The sequence below is a fragment of the Agelaius tricolor genome, unplaced genomic scaffold (genome assembly GCF_023055355.1).
Source record: "Agelaius tricolor isolate 1412-34295 unplaced genomic scaffold, bAgeTri1.0.p SCAF_2, whole genome shotgun sequence".
In the NCBI taxonomy this organism is placed as follows: Eukaryota; Metazoa; Chordata; class Aves; order Passeriformes; family Icteridae; genus Agelaius; species Agelaius tricolor.
Window position 1 is genome coordinate 84,519,537 of NW_027269262.1, and position 24,621 is coordinate 84,544,157.

Genomic DNA, 24,621 nt, shown 5'->3' on the forward strand with positions numbered 1-24,621 from the left:
GAAATGCAATGACAGTATTTCTGCAAAATCTTACCTAATTTGCAAAGTTTCAATTTCAGCTTCCCCTGAATCATCCCAGCCTGCTGAGCTATCCCAGGAAGATCCATTTTTAGCTGATGACATCTATGCTGAGGTGGAGCAGGGTAAATTGACAGTGGTAGAGCCAGACCCATCCCTCACAGCACCTCCTGCCACTGAACCAGAGCACTCTGCCTCTGAGCCAGGGAAAGAGAAGAAGCAGAAGGTGGGTACAGCTGAAGGTACCAGCTAACTCCCTCCTGCAGTCTTGCAGACTTCAGCCCTTCCTTAAGAAGTGATAACCTGTTGACCCCAGGTATAGAGATTTTGGGTGTTATGTTGATACCCACACTATCTTGCTGACCCTCAAAAGAACTAATTAACAATGCAGCTTTGACACCACAGAATTCCATTACTTCCACTGATAGGCTTGTAAAATACTTGCAGATTCAAGTTGGAGAAAACAATTTGTATCTGAATGTTTGCTTCCCTTGAAACATCATTATTTATTATGTGTGTAGATTTGCCTGTTGTATGGGCTGCTCCTGTGGCAGTGTCTCCAATGTTTAAAGTCACGGCATAGTCAGTAGAAAATACAGAGATAGCTTTAATCATACAATGATCACGATGAAATGTCTTGGAATAAAAGACAGAGACAAGAATTCATATTGCATTTTGTTTAACTCTTGGAGGTTGAAATTTTCTGTGTATACAGCTGTTCATGCTTAATGCCATGAGTCAGGTGATTAGTTTTAATCAGTTCTAGTGCTTTTGCCATCATTTGATAGGAGATTAAAAAATCCATCCTACGGTCAACAAAGAGGAGAAAAAGAACCATTGCAGATGAATCAGCTGAAAATGTCATTGACTGGTGGTCAAAATATTATGCTTCTGTGCTCAAAATGCAAAAGGTGAGTCACCCAGCATGCCCCAAACTCTCACAGATGAGCAATGTTGTAAAAGCAGATTTACTGCTGAATGATTCCTTTTCGGTTTTGTCCGAAATAATGAGGATTTTGTCCATCATGTTTTTCTTTTGAAAGGCAAAAGGAATTTTTTCCAGTGAAGGAAAACCTGAAGACAGTAAGTAAATTATTTGCATTTTTCTAATATTTTGCATCAATACTGTCTCTAGTGCCACTTCTCTACTATTTTGCTGGCAACAATTAATGTCTGGTAGGAGAGTACTGTTGTTGTACTGGGCTCTTTCCTCTACAACTGATCAGATGGTGGGTAGGTTAAAACTTCACAGTCAGGGTTGGGTTAACATGAATTCCCTGTCATTCAAGTAAATAGTAAATTCTCTTCTGATCATTTTTGTTGCAAATTTTAACCTGTGATGATAAACATTATACATATACATCTCTGACATTAAATATCTATCTCTAAATATTTAGTACTGTTAAACACACAGGAACTACTCAAAAAATGAAAGTAAAGTGAACTCAAAATCCAGATTTCAAAGAACTGAACCACCTCAGTGTAACTTTTAAGGGCTCATCCTCTTTTTGTTGAGAAATTCCCTCTCAGTGTTTGGAATCTGACTTTACTCTGGTGTACCTCCTCCCATTTCTCACACTTCCAGGCTTTCACCAGGTGAAATACACCTATTTTGGGACATCTTTAAGCAGAGAAGGACTTAGGTCATCCTGATATCTGAAGTAGCTGTCAGCCTAAACAACAGCTTTCAGTTTTAAATACACCTTAAATTTTATGTGAAAGCTGATAAAATCTGTTTATTTGCACTGGGGAGGAGTCAGAGAGAGGAGAAGGGTGGTCTGGGAGGAGGCCATTGGGGAGGGGGCCATACAGGACACCATCACACTTGGTCCAGCAAGCTCTTTATGAGCACTGGCAGCCACAGAGAGCAGAAATTGCCACCTCCCTGCCTGGGAGGACCAGTGGTAAAAGAGAGGATTCCTGTGTCTGGCAGTAGAGGAATAAATAGAGAAAGAGCAAGAGGGACTCTTTAAAAAATGTATTTTGCATCCCTGTGTGAAGCATTTTATGTACTTTGCTTACTAAGACAATCATGATGTCATTAAATTTCTGCAGATAAGCAGACTTCTGACCATATAGCATTGATCATAGAGGATGAGCCAGACAAAAAGAAGAAGGATAAGACATTGAAAAGGATACAGAAGGAAACTCCAAACCTAGCAACACTGCAGGTAAGAGAAAAGTAAGGCTGAGGTAAGGCTGTTGTTATTCAAATGTCTCTTCAAAGTTCGACATCACAGCTGAGTTTGGCAAACCCTCCTTACACATATTTCAGATACTTTAAAATGAATAAAACACACTAAATTATAGTGATAATGCCCTTCAGCACAAGGGACACAGAGGAGACCATGGTGTGGCCCACTTAGTCTTAGACATAGAATTTATTGGTGGAGACAAACCCAGAGAAACTTCAGTGAAATTCAGTTTTGTTGTTTGTATATAAAATACTGTAGTTGGAAATCCCAAATTTCATGTTAGAAATATTGCAGCCTATTAAGAATGTCCTTAAAAAGAAGTGGAAAGCATTACTGTGATGTCTAGTGTACCCTCCCTGATGGGAAATAATACTCAGCTCACATTAGATTTGGTTGGGTAATGATAGAAGGAATTCAAAGAAAACTATATGTGCAAACTATATGTGCTGTGCAAAATGCCTGGAAAGATGAGATGCTTGAAAAGATTAGAACAGTTTGGATTAGATTGTGCCTGAATAAATGGGAATTTGAAACTGCTGTTTCCATTTTTTGAGAGATGGCAGTAGTATAGGCCCTTCCATTTAATGCTTGATAAATTACTGGGGGAGAGCATTGAAAAAACATATTCTTTGAAAAATTTTTTGTCATTTGAGCTACCCTAAAGCTCTGTCCCCACAGCACTTTATTATTGTCTGCTTTGCTCTCAAGTTTTGACGCATTAACACAATAGAATGGGTCAGTTCAACAAAGGCACAATGCAGCAAGGAAACAGAAGCAAAGAGCAGCACATCCACAATTTTTCACTCACACCAGTGGCTACAAATGTTCATTTTGGCCCCTTCAGATCCATTCCCACCTGCTGCATTAATGTGCTATTTCAGTAGTTGGAGAAAGCCTTTGGTTGAGGACAAAATTGGTCCTGTTTTAAATGGGGAATTAACTTTTTTCCTCAAGGACTTTTGCAAAACCTTGGTTTTTATTAAAGTTTTCATTTTGTGTCAAAATGAATTTCTATTCATTCTCTAATAAAAAAAGTTGCTATAAATATATTCACTGCACCACAAAATTTTAGCATTCTTCTATTTTCAAAGATTTATGAAGGAGACTTGGAGAGTGAATTTAATAACTTTGAGGACTGGGTGAAAACTTTCCAGCTCTTAAGAGGAAAATCTAATGATGAAGTTCATGCTGATGCTGAAGACAGAATAATAGGAAAATTTAAGGTAAGCTTTAATATTAATTAAATGGGTAATAATTTAGAGATTTTAGGTTTTAATACATATTTCAGGTATGCCAGGGATGAAAGAAATAAATATTGCTAGTCTGTTGTAAATAGAATTAGTTTTATTATATCTAGAGTCAAGTTTTTTCCTTTCCCATTATCTGAGAGAAAAAAGCATCATCCAGCACCAGGTGTTCACTTTTGTTTTGAGCTAAGGAATCACAAGGAGTTTGAAATTACAGAAGAGGAAGAAGACATATTTTGTAGTCCAGATTTCACTAATGCAACTTGGTTTCTACACTTTCAGTTACAGAACCTTACATGTAATTTTGTGTAATTTAAGTGTAGGCCCTCACAGCTACAGCCTCATCCAGGTCTCCATCAGGCAATCTGAAAAGTTCAAAGCCTGAGTAATATTATTAGGATTTGTTTGATTAAGCTCATTGATGTCCCAATTAACTTGCAATGCAGATTTCTGTCCAAATGACTTGTTAGTTGCTTTCAGGCAGTGTGAGCTACTCAGCAACATGAGTCAATATTGATTCATATGAGCTGCAAAAATACAGCTGGATTCCTCTCACACTCTTATGAAACTTACTCAATGGAATTATTAATTTGCCAATATACAGTTAAGCTCAAAATATTATCTTTAAGATATTAATGATAAGAAAACTAGATTTGGAAGACCTACAGGTATTAGTTTAAAATAGGCACAGAGATACTCCTTGTAAATATCTAGATATGACAGTACCACGTTGTAGAGAGCAGACATTTTAAAAGGTGATGTTTGGTGCAATGCAGTTTGGGTTCCCTGTGGGGGCTACCACAAAATGAGTTTCATGAGTGATGATTTTCCATTCAAAGGGTTGGGTTTTTATTGCACTTGATCTGGTTTCAAGGGAGATAAAAGTCCATGTATTTCCAGGGCTCCTTCTGCATCTACCCAAGTGCTGAGGATGGCAGCTTGCTGGATGGAGGGCAGCCCCGCATCCTGCAAGGGATCCCCCCAAACCACCCTGTCAAAGTGCTCATCAGGGTTTATATCGTGGCTGTAAGTAGACAGATGTTCTTTTAACCTTGAAATAACTTGGATTTTTCCTCTCAACTCAGTTTACTTTAATGTCTTTGTTTAAGCTTCTGAAAATCCTCATCCATGAGGTTTGGGCTTTTTCCTGGTCATATATCAGACAAAGTTTCATACTGTAGAAATGTGTGTTCAGAGTAGAAAATGTTATATATATTCCTCACAATCAATCTGGAGATTTCTCCAGGACTGGAGAATCACTTCACTTGTTGAAACTAAAAGCTCTGGATACATAACTAACATAGTATGGATAACCTGTTCCATCCACAATATGCAAATACAGCCAGTTTTAATGAGTAGAGTTGTTAAAAATGACACACATTTAAACAAAACCTCAGTAAGGGGGAAACGGTAGAGTATTTGTGAGGGCCCGTGAATAGCATACTATGAAAGTTCTACAAGTAAATAAATTTTGGGGTCAATAAAGGTAGAAATACAGAGCATAAGATGAGAGAGAATGGTGTGAGAGGGAAAATGGGTAGAAGGAACTGGTGTTTCAGAGAAACAAGAGAGTTGCAGGTAATCTAAGACAGAAAGATGGCATGCAGAGAGATTGTGGCAACAAAATATGAAGAGATAGTTTTACTTCCTGAATGAATATAAGGACCTAGAGGTCTTTTCCCACCTTAACAATTCTGTGATTCTATAAAGAGTTGGTTTGCACTGTTCAAGGATCTGGAGCAATATTTGTGGGTTAATCTTTCCTGAATCCTACCTGCACTCATGCATCCAGCTTCTTCTAGCATTGCCTTTCTTGCCTTTCCTGCTTAGCTTTTTCTATCTTAGTGATGGGACAACATTTCCAGCTTTGCAAACTCTCCAGATCATCTCTTCATAGTAGCCTACAAAGCCACAGGCCAAATTTTACATTACATGAAGCAGGCAAAGTCCCTGAACTTCCAAACACCCAGGACCAGGCAGGAAAACCACAGTCCCATGTAGGGACCCTGCTATATTCAAGCAAACTCCTTGAGGACACAATTTTCCTTCTTAACAGGCATTTAACCTCAGCCCAGCTGATCCAGATGGGAAGTCAGATCCCTACATTGTGCTGAGGCTGGGCAACACAGAAATTAAAGACAGGGAGAACTACATCCCCAAGCAGCTCAACCCCATATTTGGAAGGTCAGTGATGACTTATTTTTGTATTCAGTGTAATTTTTGCTTTATCTCTTGTTACCACTGCTGCTGTTACTAAGTGTTTGCTATATGCTGATTTCTGCCTGTTTGGATGTTTTGTAATTCTGATGGTTAAAGCGTTGATTATTGGTGTCACACTGTATGATAATAAAATATTTCATTTTCATACCCATCAAAACATACCAAGTAATGCAATCTGTGAGAGGTTTTGCAAAATGATGTGTGAGAGGAAATGAGGCAACAAATGATAATTGTCTGTGAAAATTAATACAATCATTAAGTTTAAAGCAAAATAAATATCAGAACAGTAAAGTGTGATTACACAATCTTTGTTGTTCTTTCAGGTTGAATAGACCTAAATAAATCTCATAATTCTAGGACATCTGAGTTTTTTTAATTCAGACAGCCAGGGGCAAGCTGTCAGCAAAGATCCAGTTTGAATTATCAATGTTTTATAGTTATTTATAGTTTTGATGCTAATTGCTGTGTTATTTTTTCCCCAGTAAATTTCCCTATTTTCAGAAGGTTGAAAATATTTTAAATCAGGGTAGAAGAACATTAAGACAGAAAAACTATACTATTTTGGACTGAAAGAATCCTAGAATAGAGGGAAAAGTAGAAAACTCATCCCTCAGGAGACAAAGCTCAGTTTTTTCAGTGCTTTGGAGAAATCTGGAGTCAGTGTTGTGATCAGGATATTCTGTCTCTCACTAATTTGTCAAATCTCTTCTATGATCACGTTTATATTTTCAACTTCCCATCACATCTCAACTATACTGATTGCTGAAAAATGCACCAAGTGGAAAGGGAGTTCTTATCTTTGCTTTTTTGAGATTTATTTAAAACTTTTGCCTGATCATTTTGTTGGGTGCCCCCAAATTCCTATATTCATTATTAACTTGCAGCTTTTGCAAGAAAACAAAAAATACTTAGATGTCTGTTTTGGGGCTTCTGAAAAATGTGTGATATCCCTTACATTCAGCTGTATCAGCATTACTGGATTCAGGATTGTAGGAAAAATCTTAGGACTGTTCACAGGGTGATAGGGAAGCAGGGGAAAGAATACACTTTTGCACTGTATGTTTCCAGCATGTTCATGTATTTAATTGAAGCAAAAAGCACTACCAAAAAATCCCACTGTGTATGAGAAGAGACACCACTCACACACTGTTTGCATGGCATTAATTAGCCTAGCCTTTGAGGTTTCAAAAGTGATTTGCCTTCATGTTGGTCTCAATTTTTCCTGCAGATCATTTGAAATCCAGGCTACATTCCCCAAGGATTCCTTGCTCACAGTCTTGATCTATGACCATGACTTCATTGGGACAGATGATCTTATTGGAGAGACTAAAATTGATTTGGAAAATCGTTTCTACAGCAGACATCGAGCTACCTGTGGGTTACAGAGTCAATATGAAATGTAAGTACTTCTATAGGAAATGTAAGTATTTCTTCAGGCAGCAGCAGAGCTCACAGTCAGTGACTTGACTCAAAGGAGAAATTACAGATGTGTTCCAGATATTGTGCTTTCTCCAGCACAGAAGTGTCACAGAGAGTATTTTAATTAAAACTCACCAAAGACCTTAGTGGTGGCTTTGGGTAACTGCCAGCCTCAGTGGGGAATGGATATTTTTAAATTAACAGCACTGTTGGTTCAAGAAGTATTTTAGATAGTAAACAGCTGATGTTTACAACATACCTGCTTGATAAACTGCCTTTGGACAGGCATAAAGGGCAAATGGGAAAAATCTCTCAGAGAAATTATGCCAGGGCTCTACTTTGCTCTCTGCTATTCAGCTGCAGTGATTGCAGCAGGGCTGCTGGGACTGGGGTGGCACTGAGGGAGCAGGAGCAGAGGCTGCTGACACGACCTCTGTGATGGGGTGAGCATGGGGCAGTGAGCCTGAGCTCCTGGTCCCTGCCAGACAGCTGCACTCTCAAGGACCTTGCACATAAAAAATAATTAATGCAGAGAAAGTCAAGCTAAAATAACTCAGCTGCCCTGGGGTGGGGCGCTAACCTGGGAGATGTGTGTTTGGGGCTCTTCTATGATTGTTTCTCATTTTTTCTACAAACCAAGGGTGAACAATGTCGAAAAGCAATCAGGAACGCAGACCAAACCCCAAGCTTCCCTTGCCAGCTCAATCTCCAGTGTGAGATATTCCTTCATATGATTGTTAAATGTCCCAAATAACCTGAGCTTGTCCTTTGCATATGGGAGCTGCAGAATAATTCTCCTTGAATGGATGCAGCACATGTAATCTCAAATCTTTTAGGTACAACAGGGAACAAGCTCTGTTCCTTTTCCTCATGGGAAGCCTGTCCATGCTATTATTACTTTATCTAAGCTGTAGGCAAGGCTGCCTCAGCTTCTCCTGTGCTTTAAGAGAAAGGAGTGGTTGATCTCCAAGGACCTGAGCAGAAAGAGGCAGTGTCTCAAGTAAGTAGCAGTGCTGGACAAAGGAAAAGTTTAACTGAGCTGGTATCAGGGCCACTGACCACAAAGTGAATCTCTGCATTGAAATTCCTGATCTGTCAGTGCACTATTCTGAAGGAAAACCTCACCCATTTTTCACTCTTGCAGAGAAGGGTACAATGCATGGCGAGATGCAACCAAGCCAAGTGAGATCCTCACTAAGCTGTGCAAGGACTACAGAATAAGTGGACCCTTCATGAGGCCAGGAGAGATACAAGTAGGAACAAAAATCTTCAAGGGACAGACAGTCTTCACAGAAGATGAGAACGGTAACAAAGTAGTTCAGCATCCTCCCTTTGCCTTGTAGCAGTACCAGGAGCCTACCAAGATATATCTGGAGCCCTGTTGTGCTATGAACTGCCAAGATGGATTGCTGGAGCCTGTGTCTGCTCTTAAACCCTCCTGTAATTCTGGCAATGAAGGCTGTGTCTGTATTTGCTTTTGCTGTAGCTTAATTGCAAAGAATCTGTTGGGTGAAACAGCTGCTGCTGATGACTTGACATCCTCATGGTGGCTGTTGGGGAATACCTTGGACTAGCTCCTACCTCATCCCAAGGATGGGATGTCCAAGATTGGTTGGAGTGTGGGGGATCCTCTTGGAACTAAGCCCTTCTGGCTTAATGTTGGTCTGTGCATGCTCTGAAATCCTTCCCCACAGAATATCAAAGCATGGGAAGTCAGGAAGGGTGTTTCAAAGAATGTATTCTCTGTCTAAATTAAAACACTGGAATAGACAGACCCAAGACATGAGAAGTAGAGGGAAGGGAAATACTGTTTTGAAGGGAGTTACTCAAGGTCAGACAAATTTCTGACCACAGTTATATTCCAGGCCACTTGCCAGCCACTCCTACCTTACCTACTTGTCTTTCCTCTCTGTTGACTTTTTCTTCCTCTTGGTTACTGCCACTCTGAGTCCCCTTCTGACACAGCAGTCTGTAAATACAGGTATCTGTGGGGTCCATGGATCCAGATGGCAGGATGTAACCTACTGTCAGATCTCCCTGGTTAGAAAGAGGTCAAAGCAATGGGGACCCTCAGTGTCCCTATCACATTGGGGAGGAGTGGGACAGAGTCATCAGTGAAAGGCACCGCTGCCCATGGCAGGGGGAATGAACAAAATGGTCTTTGAACATTCCTTCAAACCCAAACCCATTCTATGACTCAGTTTTGTACTTAGAATAAGGAAAACAGATGTGAGGATGGAGCCTTTCAAGGGGAGTGAAAGGAGCTGGTCTCAGAGACAGTAGTGGACACTGCGGCAGTGTAAGAAAACCTCCAGTCCCTTTTCAGTGTTGGTTTTCTTTGACACAATTCTTCTTAGCAACTACAAAATACAGCTCACACCTTGAGTGGAAGGCTGCCAAGGAAGCACTGTTGAAGGGAGAAGAGTTGATCCATTTTTGGTTTCTTGGCCTGAAAGAGATTTTTTACTCCAGTATTGCCGTTTGTTTTCCTCACTAGCAGAAGACTGAGTGTACTACCAGCAAGAGGATGTCTTAATCAAAATTCTGGTTCACTAAAATGAGCTACAGATAAACCAATGTCAGATGATGTAAATCAGAAGCAAGGAAATATAGAACCAGATGACAAAGGTCAAAAGACTTATGTACACAAGTTTTTCAATATTGTACAGAAATAGTTTATCGCATGTAGACTTAACATAATTTCTATCCAGATTGCTGTTCTGACAAGTACATCTGGGTCCTTATTTCCTGATGGATTACTGGGGTGGCCATCATTTGGAACTGTAAAACTAACAAAGGCCACAGATTTGAGCTCTAGAGGCATACTGAAAAGGGAAAGCAGTCCCATTTCCACTTTACAGATGGAGAAAATTATAATTATCCATCTGGCTTTAACTTGCAAGGGAAGGAAAAATTTAACTTTGCTCTAGGAACAAAGAAGCTGGATAGGATAGGATAGGATAGGATAGGATAGGATAGGATAGGATAAGAATAGTGTGGTTGGAACAGACCTACAACAATCATCTAGTCCAACTGCCTGTCCACTACTCTCAGGTAGTCTAGGATTATCTGTAGCCAATGGGAAGAAATATGCATCTTCAGAGGTAAAAACAAAAATCTTTAGAAAGGTTTCTTTGAGAGGATACAGGATATTGTAGGATAATGGGTCATTGTTACTGAGGCTGCCTGACTGAATAGCAGCTAGAGACATTGCTTTTAGCTGGCTAAAATTAGATGTTTGTGCACAAGAGGGAACCAAGATTCATAAACACAAGATCATCCTTCCTCCATCTCTGAGCCATTAGGGAGGGTTTAATATCTGCTATTTAAATTCCAAATGAGTCTTCTGCCAACGATCAGTAATTCAGATATAGTAAAAGTGATAACAATTGGTTCACACAAATAAATTTTAACCTTCTTCTCACTTAGGGACTTCTAATCTAGAAGATATCACTTGTCAAAAGTCTGGGCTTCTTTTGTGTGGAGCCCACACAAAAAGGGAGGAAAGAGAAGCTCAAGGGCTCAAAGGGCTTTCTCTGCTTTCTAACATCCACACTACTTTCACTATTAGCACTGATCCCTCCTTGAGGTGTGATTCTCTGGGATTCTCTGGTTATCCCTTCCAGTGGCCAAGGTGAGAGGGTCAGGAGGTGAAATCTTCTTGCCCATGGACTTCAACTCTCTTCCTCTGAGGCGTGATTCAATTGTCTGAGGTCTTTGCTGTTGCCATTACAAAGTAAAAGGAGGCATAGCTAACTTCTAGTGCCTATTTACTGTCGGCTTTGTAAAATCCAAGTCTCCTTGTCTTTCACAGGCTTTAAAAATTTGCAACTTTCTGCCAAAAGAATAACTGACATGTTTCTTCTATCTTCCTGTTAAAAACTGATGCTGTAGCAGTGGAATGATTTGCTGTATTTTAGAGGAAATCTGCTGCCTTAGTGCTAATCTTCTAATTAGCCCAATGGATCCCCTTATTAATGCAAATTAGAACTATTTCAAGGCCCTTCTTTATTTAACTGGAATGCATAAAACATTCCTCTTAAGCAAATTTTTAATGAGTACCTCTAATAACTAATGAAACATATTACCAAGGAGCTCAATATTGTAATTCAGCTCTCATTGTTCTTTTTGTTTTACTCTTTCCTTTAGAGGAGCCAGTTGAATCATACGAACATCTCTCCTTAAAGGTTTTACGTGCTTGGGAAGAAATCCCTGGAGCTGGCTACAAACTGGTCCCAGAGCACATTGAGACTCGGCCCCTCTACCATAAGGATAAGCCAGGCATGGAGCAGGTAGAGCAGCTCAGAGGTGGTGGTGATGGTAGAGCCAGGAGCAGTTTTCACTCCCTCCAGTTATTGTGGTTTCTATTTGTAACTGCAAACCTACAGAGTCAGCACTCCAGTGCTGCACCAAATGTGAGACTTTGCACAGTGTTAACCTGGAAATTGTCAGCCATGTGTGTACACAGCCACTTACCCAAATCCACAGTAATCACACAAAGTGCAACCGCAAATTTTCATTCTTTTCAATGCTTTACTTTATTAGGTTAACAAAACCTCTGCTTGTATCTAAACCTTGGTTCTCTTTTTTTTTTCTGTTCATCACATACTGTTTTTCATGGATTTTACCTGAAGCTGACAGTGTTTGAGCTCTATTTCAACTTCACCAAAGTATCTGTAAGATTGAAAGAATATGTGCACAAAAAAGATATTGTATAGAAAGTTCCTAGATTAAGCCATAGTTACAGGATATTGAGCTGGTTGGTGCTCGTAGAGGAAGAGGTGATTTTGGATGTCAGAGCTACATTGAAAGCCTTTTAAATCCTCTGTGAAATAGGGTTACAGGGATGTTTATCTCTTTGTTTTCAAGGGTCGTGTACAGATGTGGGTTGACATGTTTTCTAATGATATGCCTCTGCCAGGACCTCCTGTGGACATTTCACCAAGAAAACCCAAAGGGTAATACTCTGTGCTTTCCTCCCCTCACAGTGGCAGAACTCTTCAAAGACTGAGTCTTTCTTAAGTGTCTGGAAATAAATAGAAAATGAACTACTAAAAGAAACCTCTCCAGTCCCGAGGAAAGTTTTCTCAGGTTCACATGACTTCAAATCAAAGAGAGCATCTAGTTTGCTTTCCTCCATTAAACAACTCAAAGAACTGTTGGTGATTTTTCAGCAAGAGCTATCACACACCTCTTACAAAGATATCCTTTTTTATCCTTTATAATAAAGAGATTGCAGGTGACTAGAGCAAGTAATTCTGATGCTATCATCTGCTTGTTGAGCTGCAAGAATTAATTCCGGTTTCACTAGCTTTTTCACTGAGATAACTTCCTTCACCCTGATTGAGCTCTTTAAACTGCTGCAATAGCACTACATGTATTGGATTTCCAGCAATTTGTCCAAGGATAAGATCAAGAAACACAAAAGCAGCAACAGATAGAAGAGATCTGTTTGGAATAGCCTTCTCCCATTTCCTTATGCTTCTTTACATGCAGTACTGCACATAGTTGTTCAAGCTAATTGAATATTGTAAAGAAAACACTAAAATGAGAAAGAGAATTCTCAGCCCATCCTGTATTTTAGCAAGGCCTTTCCTGAGAATTTCATGTCTGAAACATCATCAGGTACTATTCCTGTGTTACTTGATTTGACAAACAAACAGTCCATGTAGCAATTACTTCTTTCAGACCAGCACGTTCTATAAAACTCCTTAACAACAAGCATTTTCCAATCCAAAAAGACTTAAAATTAATCAAGCCCACAAAACTAAATTGTTGCTGCCATTTTTGTAGTATACTGTAGCAGGGGAAAATACTGTTGAACATTAGTTCTCACTCATCTAAGAGTTAACATAAATTACGAGGAAAAACCCAGTACATGTAGACGCAAGTTACACATCTTGCTGACAAATGCATCTTTGCTGCAGCAAAACAGGCTCCAGCCTCTATAAAACTTCAAACACTTTGTGAAAACATCTCTTATTGATGATCTTTGACTGAACAAGACTCAGGTGGGGCACTGCAGATTCAAATATCTTTGGCTATTGCAGGGGCTTGGTTTGCATGGAGCTCCTTAAGAGCTCCATGATGTAGAGTGTCTGGTAACTTCTGAAGCAAATTGTTCCACACCCTGAGATTGAGGCTATTTCCAAGACAAAACATGTCATATCAGGGAAACTGTATGTTGGTGTTATCAAACAGAGTTAGTTTGTCTTTTTTATGTATTTTGCAGTTCATACAATAACTTAAGGAATACCTAAATTTTTCAGTATTAATTTTTTATGTCACCTGCAATACCTGTGTATCAGCTCAAGTTTTGGGAGCTTTGGATGGCCACCATAAATGTTTGCATATAGGGAGTAGAACGGATAGAGAAACTTTAATTCCTTTTACTGTTGTTTCTAAAGATAATTATACCTGCTTAAATGAAATATCTCCAAGCAGTCCTCATCCCTTTTAATGCCCTAGATTTCACTAAATGCAATGTTTTTAGGCATTTCTTCTAAAAAGCACCTCTCAGGGAGCTCTATTCTTTATTAGCAAGCTGATCACTGTTTTGGGGACAGCTCTGACGAAGTTTTTCAGATCAACTTTGTCTTGTTCCACTGCAGTATTTTTGTGGAAAAAAAGTTGAAAATGAACAGATATATAAAAAGCAAGGAATTTTCCATCCCTCTGAAGCTGGCAGTGACCCTGTTGTTGTGCATTATAGTCCATGAGCTGAGAGGAACCAACATCCCCACTCTATCACCAGACTCTTGTAAACAAAAGAGGCCTGAGACTGATACACAAACACAATATTTCCCCACTTTATAAAAAACATTATTTGATAGAGGTTGGCATTAGTGCTTGACCAGAGCTTTACACAAAATCCTTTTTCTTTTTCAGATATGAACTGAGGGTAATAATCTGGAATACAGAGGATGTCATTCTAGAAGATGAAAACATCTTTACGGGGCAAAAATCAAGTGATATCTATGTAAAAGGGTAAGTTTGTCACACTTCAAAATAACATGCAAGATTTCATTCAAAAATCAGAGGAAAAAATTGTGTTGTGAGAATATTTGATGAGCTGTTCAGCGACCTTTGCACTAAATGCCTGCCAAAATTACTCACCCCCATGGGATACTGCTCCCTTTTTGCCCTGTTTTATTTCCTCTGAAAATCAAGTAACTGAAATGACACTAAGAGTTAGTTCCTATTCAGGCAGAGATGGCACACAACAAGCACCAAGCTCACAGTTTAGTACAGAGATCAAATACAGAACTTGAACTGTAAGAGCTTACATGGATGCAGAGAGTTTTGACATAATCAGAGAAAAGAGCATTATAGCTGCATTAGAAATAAGAAAGGACGTGTTTGCCAAGCTATTTCTGTTGGAAATATTTTCTAACCTCAGGTGGGGAGTGTGTGTGGGTGAATGACCATGGTCATGCTGAGGAGAACATCACATGGGCACTTTCTGCTCTTCATCTCCTTCCTTTCCTGAAATTGTAGCAGGTTATTTCTTAATTCCTTGCCAGCTTTGGAATACTACTTTCTGCTTCTAAGCAGGATTTGAATGCAGATACAGGGAGGGCTTGGAGGAAATTGTGGGCACAAGTGGTAGTACAAAGTACTGAAAATCTCAGGTGCCAGACTGGTCTTAGATTTCATTTTTCCTCTCCTAGAGAGTAAGTTTAATATGCCAATATGAATTGTGTGTTCAGAGCAGTAGCAGAGTAGCTTTGAGAACACAAATTTGAGGAATTAAATAGGGAGCCAGCCTTTGTGCTGAGCTCTGTGATGAGAGCATCACCATCAGTGCCAGAGTGGTCTGACCGAGAAGCCAGGAGTGGGGGACACTTTTTGCTTCTGTGCCTTAATGATGAAGACACAAATCTCATTATGTTCAAACAGTGCACGTGGCACTGTATCTGTCACCAGGCATGGATTTGCACTTGGGGCAGTGCCATGTTCCAGGTTGTTACCATTTTTCACAATTTCTTTTTGAAATATTGGGGTTGCAGGGGAAAAACTGCTCTTTGGATACAGCACAAAATCACTAATCATTATTCAAGGTGTGATAAATCATCTACAGAGCTAAAACACACCTGGCTGGGTCATTACCTCTCTTCAGATGAGAAAATTATGTTTAAGAAAGTATTGTCCTTTGTACCACAGCACATCTGATATTGTGCACACTGTAGCAGAAACCAAGAGGAAATCACAAAAAAACCAACAGAGACATCTCCAGCCTTACAAACACAATGTTTATAGCTGCAAAAAGGAATTGCAAAAAATTTAGGCTCTAATACCGGGCACTGATATCAGTCTTGAGACAGTGACACAGAATTTATTAGTGTGGCAAAACATCAATACAGGGTGATTAGTGCTGGGTAAATGACTGATGCTGTCACCACTGCCTGTCCCAAAGAAGAGAGCTGTCTTGGCCAATAGCAAACTGGTACTTGCCAAGTGGTACTTTGGGGTCTGATTGGAATAAAAACCATGTTCTCATTCTCAGCTTTTGATCACCACTGGCCATTAGAGCAGCCTGTGTCCCAGGATCCCCCAAGCCAGGGCTGTTGCTGCATCTCACCATGCTGACACTGTGCCATCTCTTACTGGTTAGGGAGGAATTAGAAAATGGTCAGGCCTGAAACCAAATAACAATTACATTTCAAGATCCCCTGGTGACAACAATGCTTTCCACTGTGTGCTTGCTGTAGGTGGATAAAGGGCTTGGAAGAGGACAAACAGGAGACAGATGTACATTACAATTCCTTGACAGGAGAGGGCAACTTCAACTGGCGCTTTGTGTTCCCCTTCCACTACCTCCCAGCAGAGAAACAGATGGTGGTTACCAAAAGAGAAAACATATTTTCCTTAGAAAAGACAGAACGCAAAATACCTGCTGAGCTGGTGCTTCAGGTGTGGGATTTTGAAAGACTCTCTTCAGATGATTTCTTGGGTAAGTACACAATGGATCTGCCTGAGCTCCATCTGAGGTCTCACCAGAGCCGTGTTTTGCAGAGGAATGCACAGAGTGGTGTCTGAGCCCCAACTTTTGCTTTTCTCTTTCTGAAGCACCACTTTGCAAACTTGCACATTTCTTGTAAAGCCAATAATTAGGGTGAATGACTGACAGTACAGAGAGATTCTCAGCTGCTAAATTCCTCCATGGATCTCATCTGGAAGCTGCTATTTGAATGTCTTTGTGTCTGTCTGGTCCCTGAGTGTTGTCAAATTATTTCTTTCTCCAGGCACTCTTGAGTTGGACCTGAATGGGTTCCCTCGGGCAGCAAAGACAGCCAAGAGCTGTGACTTAGGCACAGTTGTGGCAGCAAGTGAGGAAAACAAGATCTCCATATTTCAGCAGAAGCGCATCAGAGGCTGGTGGCCTTTCATCAAGGCTGGGGAGCTCACGGTAAGCAGCTCACTACAGATGAACAGCTTTGCTCTGGGACTAATATGATAATTTTGGATTTGGAAAAACCACCACTAGCAACCTGTAAGAGTCTTCCAAATGCTTTAGTGGTTCTCCATATATTTGGTTCAGAAGAGCCCAGGTAACTGAGTACTAAAGTGCCTTTTCAGCTGCATTCAGTTCCCTAGGGAGACACACACTAAGAGCTACCAGCTACTCATTTCCAGTAGTTTAGCCCTCTATAAATTCACCTGCTTTGGTCCTTTTTTAGGGGTTTCTTTCCCTGTCTCTAGATTTTCATTGATTGTCCAAGAATGTTCCTAAAGCTCACCATCCCTTCACATTTTTGTCTATTCCAGCAAAAAGAATTTTTTAATGAAACGTGCCATCTTCAATTTCATTGCCTTATTCAGCTTGAAGTTGACTGTGTACTTTCCATGGATTTAGTGAATGAACTCCACTTCCAAATCCCAGATTTACTTCCCTATTCTACACTCTAGAACAATTGATTCCCTTTCTCCCAGTCCACTTTGATCTCTCCCTTGCTTCCACAATTATGACTTTTACTGGCATCCTTCTTTCAGCCCTGTTCTGTGCTGAACAGGCTGTGTTGATCTATAGCCAGGGGCATAGTTCAACACTTCAAATCAATACCATCCACAAAGGTATAGGGTAGAAAAATTGCAAATATATGTAAAGTCATTTGTCTGTTTTTTATCCATCACAAATTCTATAAAGCTGATTTGATTTATCCACTCTGAATTTTAACTGGACTCTTTAAATCCCATCTTCCTTTGGAGAGCTGAGACCTCACAGGTCAATGGCTCCAGTACTTGTGACTGGCTGAATTTCACCCTGCTGATGGATTACATCTGGTCCACGTCAGCAGCACAGCTTCCAGATCAGACATTCAGCTCTGCCAGGATGTGTGATAGATAGAAAACGTGTTTTTCAGATGAATTACTTGATAATTTAAGAAGCAGAAAATGTATTTGTAGGTCTGGAAGAAAATATCTGACCTCTCTTTCCTACAGTCATTGAGCATAAGTCAGGAATTTGTGCCTGGGTTTTCCTTTGTGCTTTCTCTTCAGCTGCAAAGACTACCTTATTTTCCTTAATCAATTTCCTTTGCCCTCAATTGGTTCCATCATTTCTCCACAAGACAAATCCTGCTGTGAATTAGTGATAATAGCCCTGGGCTGGATGCTTACATATTCTCTCTCTGATCCAGGGCAAGGTGGAAGCTGAGTTTCACTTGGTCACAGCAGAAGAAGCTGAGAAGAATCCAGTGGGCAAAGCTCGAAAGGAGCCTGAGCCCTTGGAAAAACCCAAGTGAGTAGGAGCTCATTAAACTCATTAAACATGCTGGGGCAGGGGCATTCAGCAGGAGATGGGGAAGGGCCACCTTGCAGGACACCTTCTTGCTGGTCTCCTGGATTTTCTTCTCTTTCCTGCTGCAACCTTCAGCAAGAAATTGTGCAGCTTGTACCTGGCCTGGTGCCTGGCACTGCTGCCGACAGCACCTTCAGGTTTGCTGGAATGTCTTCCTGTGGAAGCCCAAATAAATTGCACTGCTGAGCATTTGTCCTCAGCTGGAATTCACATGAGCTCATTCCATAGCTGACCTGGCACATGATAACATCTTAAATCATCATAGCTTACACATACTGACAACATCTCAGTTTGCTTACCTATAAAGATCAGTTGGATTATATTTATTATATTAACAATAGAATAATTTAGGCTGGAAATGATCTTTAAAATTATTGAGTCCAACCATTAATCCAGCTCTTCCAAGTCCATTACTAACTCATGTTTCTAAGCATGACATCTACACATCTTTTAAATACCTCCAGGAATGGTGACTCCACCACTGCCCTGGGAAGCCTGTTCCAATGCTTGACAGCCCTTTTGGTCAGTAAATTTTTCACCAATACACAATTAAACCCTCCTTGAAGCAACTTGATGTTATTTCCTCTCATCGTGTCATTTGTTACTTGGAAGGAGAGACCAATTCCCACCTGGCTACAGCCTCCTTTCAGGTGGTGTAAAAAGCAATAAGGTCTCCTCTGAAGCCTTCTTTTCTCCAGGATGAACAACTCTGGTTCCCTCAGCTGCTTCTCACAAAACTCATGCTCAGACCTTTTACCAGCATCATTGCCCTTCTTTAGACACACAAAGGATGTGACTTCCATCTCTAATTTTATTGTTCTTCATACTCAAAGAATGAAAATGCTTATTTTCCATCATAAGACTTTTTAATGAGGACATTGTAAGTGTTTTAACAAAGGCAAATTATCTAGAAGGAGCAATATATCTTTCAGTATTTGTCACATCTAAAAAGTATCAGCTGAGTTTTTTGCATTCAGGAAAAAAAGAATTTTTAATCTATTTAGGCTCAAGTGCTTTCTTCTACCAAAGCACTTGAGCAGTTTTTTAATGAGCTAGATTAAAAAAAGAGTGTGAGAAATTGATGTTATATTTCCTGCTACAAAAGCTTCTAAAATTCAATTGCTAATCATAATGGTAATGATTACACATTCTGTTTAATTTTGTTGGTTTGAGATACATCTCAGGATAAACATGAGAAAAGAGGAAGCAGCATAAAGGAATTATCAGATCAGAGGTATCAGAGCATTGTTTAAAACTAGCCTTGGAAAAACTTTAATCCATCACTGCACCCAGTCCCTTTACCCAAAGGTGGGATGAGCTTTGCCTGACAGGTGTCTGCTTGAAAGATTCCCAGTAATGGAAACTAAAGCACCTCTTTCAGAGGAGAGAGGACTGGGATAGCTCTGAAATACATGTGGTAGAAAGCAATCAGCCTAGGGAGTTTTAAGAGAGAGTGTCAAGTGGAATAGAAGCATTGCATGTCCAGAGGGTTGTCAACAGGATGCACAAAGCACTGTCTTATTTTCCTCTCATTTTTGGAGTCTCAGTCCATGCACTCCTGGCTGCCTTGGGCTCCCTGTGTTTTCAGCTCAAGGGCATTTTATCTGCTGGGCCAAAAAGTTGTCACCAGCCTGGTGGCCTCTTCTCTGCTGCACAGCCTGGAGGTGTTTTGACCCAGAAGCCACAAAACCAGAGCCTTCCTCCAGATCTTGCACTGAGTAATCAGTGATTTTTGTGGTATGAATACACAGCCAACATATGGCTCAACATAATTCTACTCACAACTGAGATGTATGCCTCAATTAAATCAAAAGTAGGATGGGGATAGTGTCATTGACACTTCCCATCTCAGAAGCAAAACATTCAGGCTCCTTTTGTAGCTGCTCATGGTACAGGTGGAGGAGTGTCCCATTTCCTAAGCACACATATCCTGAGACATGAGCTGGGGAAAGAGATGACTTGGCCTCCTGAAGGTCCTTCCTGTACCCATGCAGACAGCTCACGAACGACCCGACTGAGCACCCAGGCTTTAAAGTTAGGCAGAATAAATCCTAAGGTTACTAAAGCAATATCAGCATGTGAATAGTAAAATTTATTTTATCTAGACACTCACTCACTGGAAAGAAAATAAACAGTTGAAGACATAGCATGCCTCAGCTTCATTAAATAGCATGCCTCAGCTTCATTAAAGTTTAAAAATAGTAAAGTTTACCAGCTCAGTGCCCCCAGATCATGCAATATGTGGTTCATACATGCAGAGCAGGCACAATCAGCTGGGAGATGAAAAATAATTTATTCTACCCTTCAGGAAGGAGGGGATCTCAAGGACCTCTTTTCTCAGGACCTCCAGATCTCTATGCCAGTACTGCAGATTCACTCAATTTTTTTTTTTTTTGCTCATCATGTAGGAACACCCAGAGAAGCAGAGACATTTTTGGATTTTTTTTTGTGAAATTATTCTTTTTAATTAAGAAACAAAATAATTTCAAAACAATACAAAAATAAAAATTCTAGGAGCTATAGACAGTAGCAGACTCAATAATGTGCCAGAGCAAAGGTGGACAAAGATGAAATGTCTGTGAACTAGAGGGAGGAGCATGCAAACAAAGAATAAGGTTCAATGAGTGTAATTTCCTGCTGGCCAAAGCACTATGAGGTTTTTCATCTCTTCAATTCTGCTGATCAAGCCACGATGCCTTTCCGGATGCAGTCTATGATAATAAATGCACTGCTATAACTGGTAATGAGCTCTATTGCCCACATTGCAAAGGAAACAAATTAAATAAGCAAGAGTCTGGCTTTTTTTTTTTCTTCCAGCCTTTAAAGGTTATGAAAAGTACTCAAGCAGTTGGTACATGCAGACTGAGGGTCTTTCTTGTTTCTCAAGTAGTTTTAATCTTCAGGGTGTCCTTTTAACCTGGAGGGCTGATTTGATTATTTATTTCTGAATAATTTCCACCTCAATAAAAAGCCCAGTCTTTCATAAAAAGATATTCAGTTGGCCTTTTACATTCACAGACTTTCTGTGACATTGGCATTCACTTCCACTGGCTTAATGCTGAGTTCACTAGATAATTAAGACATTGCTTAAATTTTGGAACACCTTTCTGGAGTCAGACATGGCCACAGCTTTTTGTGACCCTCAGTTAATTTCATTCTCCTTATTGCTGCACCATCTGCACAATTACAGTGACATTGGATAAGAAAGACAACCTGCCCAGGTTTTGCAGGTGTTAAATTTGCCCGACACCACTGCATTCATCAGGTCATCCCATTGAAAAGCTGGCAGTTGCTGCCTTGGGGAGGGTGCTGGAGCAGCAGCACAGTGCCCTCCCAGTCCAGGTGTCATGCCAGAGGAGACACCAGGCCAACATTTTTCCTACATAGAACACAGTTTTCCTCTCTGTGTGTAGTCAGCTTTGTTGTACAGTGGGAAGAAACTTCTGGGTATGGAGGAGAACCCAATATGGGGCAACATTTGGAAAAACTTGGATTGTGGGATGCAGATATTCTCCACTGGAAGAAGGTTCTTTATGTACACAGGCAAACCATCTGGGTTACATTTCATCATTTCCTGTATTCACGAGGCCTGTGTTAAATTTTCTTCTGAAAATACACCATTTTGGGCCACATGCCCAACCTGAGCTGGCTCTGATTATTGTGGCACCTTGTCTATCACTGTGCAATCAGACTTTTTGTAGTGGCTCATTTTGTAGTGGCTTTTGTGATGCTAAATTCCTTGAAATTACTAGAAAGCTTTTGTATGCAAGTTTATGATGCCTGCATTTCTTCTTTAGGGTTCATCATGATCTTGTTTTCAATTTCGAACCCTGTATCATGACATAAATTGAAGTATTTATGATGTGTGAGCTGGAATTCCTTTCCAAGTTGTGTGTGGAGCTTGAGGCGGGAATGGGTGGAAGAAAAATGACCCAACAGGTTGTGAACATGGGTGGACATTCCCTCTAATCCCTGTAGTGGGTTCCAAGGAGTTAAAGGTCCTTTTTAACTTCAAATATCTATTTTGAAGTGTGATAACTTTGGAAAGAGATGGATCTGCCTTAACAAAAGATTTTCTTTTTCTTTCTTCCCCTTTAGCCGACCAGACACATCCTTCTCTTGGTTTGTAAACCCTTTCAAGTGTTTGTATCACCTGATCTGGAGGAATTACAAGAAGTACATCATCATTGGCATAATTCTGCTTGTTCTCGTTATCTTCCTGGTTCTCTTTATCTACACACTGCCAGGTGCAATTAGTGAAAGGTTAGTCACAGGAAAAGGGTAGATCATGGCTCTCATTTTAGTCAATCAAATAAGGAAACTTCTGCTAAAAATAAGTCAGGCAAAAATAATTAATTAACCTTAAACACATCTCATTCCTTGTAAAAAGAAAAGTAACTATTCACATCAGAAACTGGAGCTCTCAGAGTATTGGAATGTCTTCTTTGAATGCTCATTCAGACCCATCCTTAAGGTACATTACCATTCATGCACATTCATGTACATTAATGGTGTATATTAATTATGTACAACATTACTACTGCAGCTTTATTGACATTATCATTGAAAGTGTTGTTATGCACCTAAAATTGAATTTAAGAGTAAATTCTTTAATGCTGTGCAGAAATTAATTTCTCAGTCAAGTGTTTATTATTACAGATATATGATTAAATGTGAAGGTCAAAATCTTTACACAAAGATAAATGTATAATACAGTCTTTGCATAGTTTTGTAATTAATTATTTTAACTGTTTTTCAATAACCTTATAATGGCATGATTATTTTTAGATAAAAGGTATTATTAAAAGAACTCTAAGGTTAAATTGTCTCATTTGGTGTCATGTAGAATTTATCCTGCACCTTTCAGTAAAAATGCTGTGATCTTCAAGAACATCTCACACACTCATAAACCAGCTAAGTGCCAATGACAGGGATGCAGTAGCAGAGATTGAAAGAATTTTTTCCAGCTGCAAATTGAATGTGCTGGTGATCTCTGGGGAAGAGGGATCAAGAAGATGAAGACTTGTCCACGGGCATTGTGGTAACAAATGATCCTTGCAGAGGACAGGGAACAGGGGAAATCCTGCTGCTTGAAAAGCAAAGGCAAAGAGCAATGGAAAAGAGATTTTCTGTTCTGCAGAACAGAAAAAACCATGGAGTATTAAAGAAAACAAGAAATAAACCTTAGACTGTTGTCAATGTGAAAATCCTCATCCTACTTAAGAATACATAAAATGTTGCCACCTGTGTCATGCACAAGGCAAGGCTTGATAACTCAGTGATTCCACTTGGCCTTCAGATGAGTGGCTATGAATTTGGAATAGCCATCCAAATCTCCTCCAGTGCCACCCACAGTTAGATCTGTTGTAAAAACAACCTTTGTGAAAATGCTTTGCACCATGCACCCCTCACACAAAGTATGAGCACCCTTTGCACATTTCAAAGCATCAAAAGGCAACACAAAGAGATCCTATAAATGCTGGTAATTCTGCCAAGCTCAGGGTGCAGGAATAGAAAAGCAGACAGCTTGATAATTCTCAGAAGCCACTTATAAGGGAAGCTTGTTTGGTACTGCTTGTACCTGGCCTGCCAAGGCTGTGCAATCAGCCTCTCTTCTCCTCTGGCCTAAACCACAGGTAATTGCATCAGTCTGGAAAATGGATATCAGTGAAACTTCCCCAGACAAGACATCTCACCTTTGAAAAACATTTTAGAGGCTTATTTTGGATGGGACAACTTGCTCTAAAGTGCCTCTTCCCCATCCCACTGATGACAGAGGCAGGTGGCTAAAGGCAAGCTGAAAGCATCCCATCCCTACTCCATCCAGCAGATCCTGACTTTGCTTTCCTTCTAAATTTCATCTTTTAAATATATAATAAATATAACTAAATTATCCAGATATGTTAGCGAGTATATTGCAACCAGACATGTGGCAAAGGACTGCAGTGGGTGAGTTTTTCTGTTCTATTTGCCTTTAGAAACTATTCTTTTGACCTAGAAAATAAAACACAATTACATAGTTAAGTCTGCCCCAGTTGAATGTAGCAAGACAATGATGTGAAAAGGTGCTGATCACCCTTGAGTCCCTCTTCATCTCATATCCCTCTGCACCAGGCTATTGTCTGGTGCAGTCTCTGCTAACACACCATGCGTGACATGTTCCTCTGAAAACACATTTTTCAATTTTGTGCGATTTTGCAACCGAACCTGTATGAAACAGAAAAGAAAATGTTGTTTCTCCTAATATATTTCATCATACCATGAATTTTGGAAATGCAATTTAAAAGCTCAAGTATGAGTAAATAAAACTATTCTGGTGCAAAAGATGAGAGATAATTATTAATGACTGGAGTATGTTGTGACAGCCAAAAGGCAATGAATCTGAATTTTTTCCTTTGTGTCAGGTCAGAGATTCTGATGCTGCATGGCAGCTGTTGTGTTCATCTGTCCTTACTCTGCTTGTTTGTTCTTGCTGCCTTGAACTGTGTGAAGCACTGTGGTCTGCTCTGTCCTGATTTTTGCAGAATGTTCTGTGCCTTGCTCCCAGTCTGCAAACTGCACTGGACCCAGCAGATTGGTCTCACAGTGACTAATGACTGTGTTAAAATTACTTTTATATTTGGAAGAAATAAAGCCCTTGACAAGGTGATATAAGAATTTTCTTTCTTCATATTTTAGCCACAGAAAGGTTTTTGGTTGCCAGGCAGAGCTCCTCATTGCT

The 24,621-nt window shown here is 40.0% G+C and overlaps 1 protein-coding gene across 1 annotated transcript in view; it reads left to right on the top strand.

Annotated features, from left to right (window-relative positions):
* FER1L6 (fer-1 like family member 6) overlaps positions 1–24,184 on the top strand; it is a 68,889-nt gene extending 44,705 nt beyond the window's left edge. Inside the window, exons 26-41 of the mRNA XM_071421757.1 lie at positions 60–244; positions 807–929; positions 1,062–1,101; positions 2,074–2,189; positions 3,305–3,436; positions 4,361–4,486; positions 5,517–5,644; positions 6,909–7,079; positions 8,244–8,404; positions 11,249–11,391; positions 11,969–12,057; positions 13,988–14,086; positions 15,811–16,052; positions 16,345–16,508; positions 17,740–17,840; positions 21,999–24,184. Of these exons, the coding sequence (XP_071277858.1) occupies positions 60–244; positions 807–929; positions 1,062–1,101; positions 2,074–2,189; positions 3,305–3,436; positions 4,361–4,486; positions 5,517–5,644; positions 6,909–7,079; positions 8,244–8,404; positions 11,249–11,391; positions 11,969–12,057; positions 13,988–14,086; positions 15,811–16,052; positions 16,345–16,508; positions 17,740–17,840; positions 21,999–22,185 (2,207 nt within the window). The 3' untranslated portion in view covers positions 22,186–24,184. The remainder of the gene's footprint in view (positions 1–59; positions 245–806; positions 930–1,061; positions 1,102–2,073; positions 2,190–3,304; positions 3,437–4,360; positions 4,487–5,516; positions 5,645–6,908; positions 7,080–8,243; positions 8,405–11,248; positions 11,392–11,968; positions 12,058–13,987; positions 14,087–15,810; positions 16,053–16,344; positions 16,509–17,739; positions 17,841–21,998) is intronic.
* Positions 24,185–24,621: the final 437 nt, after the last annotated feature.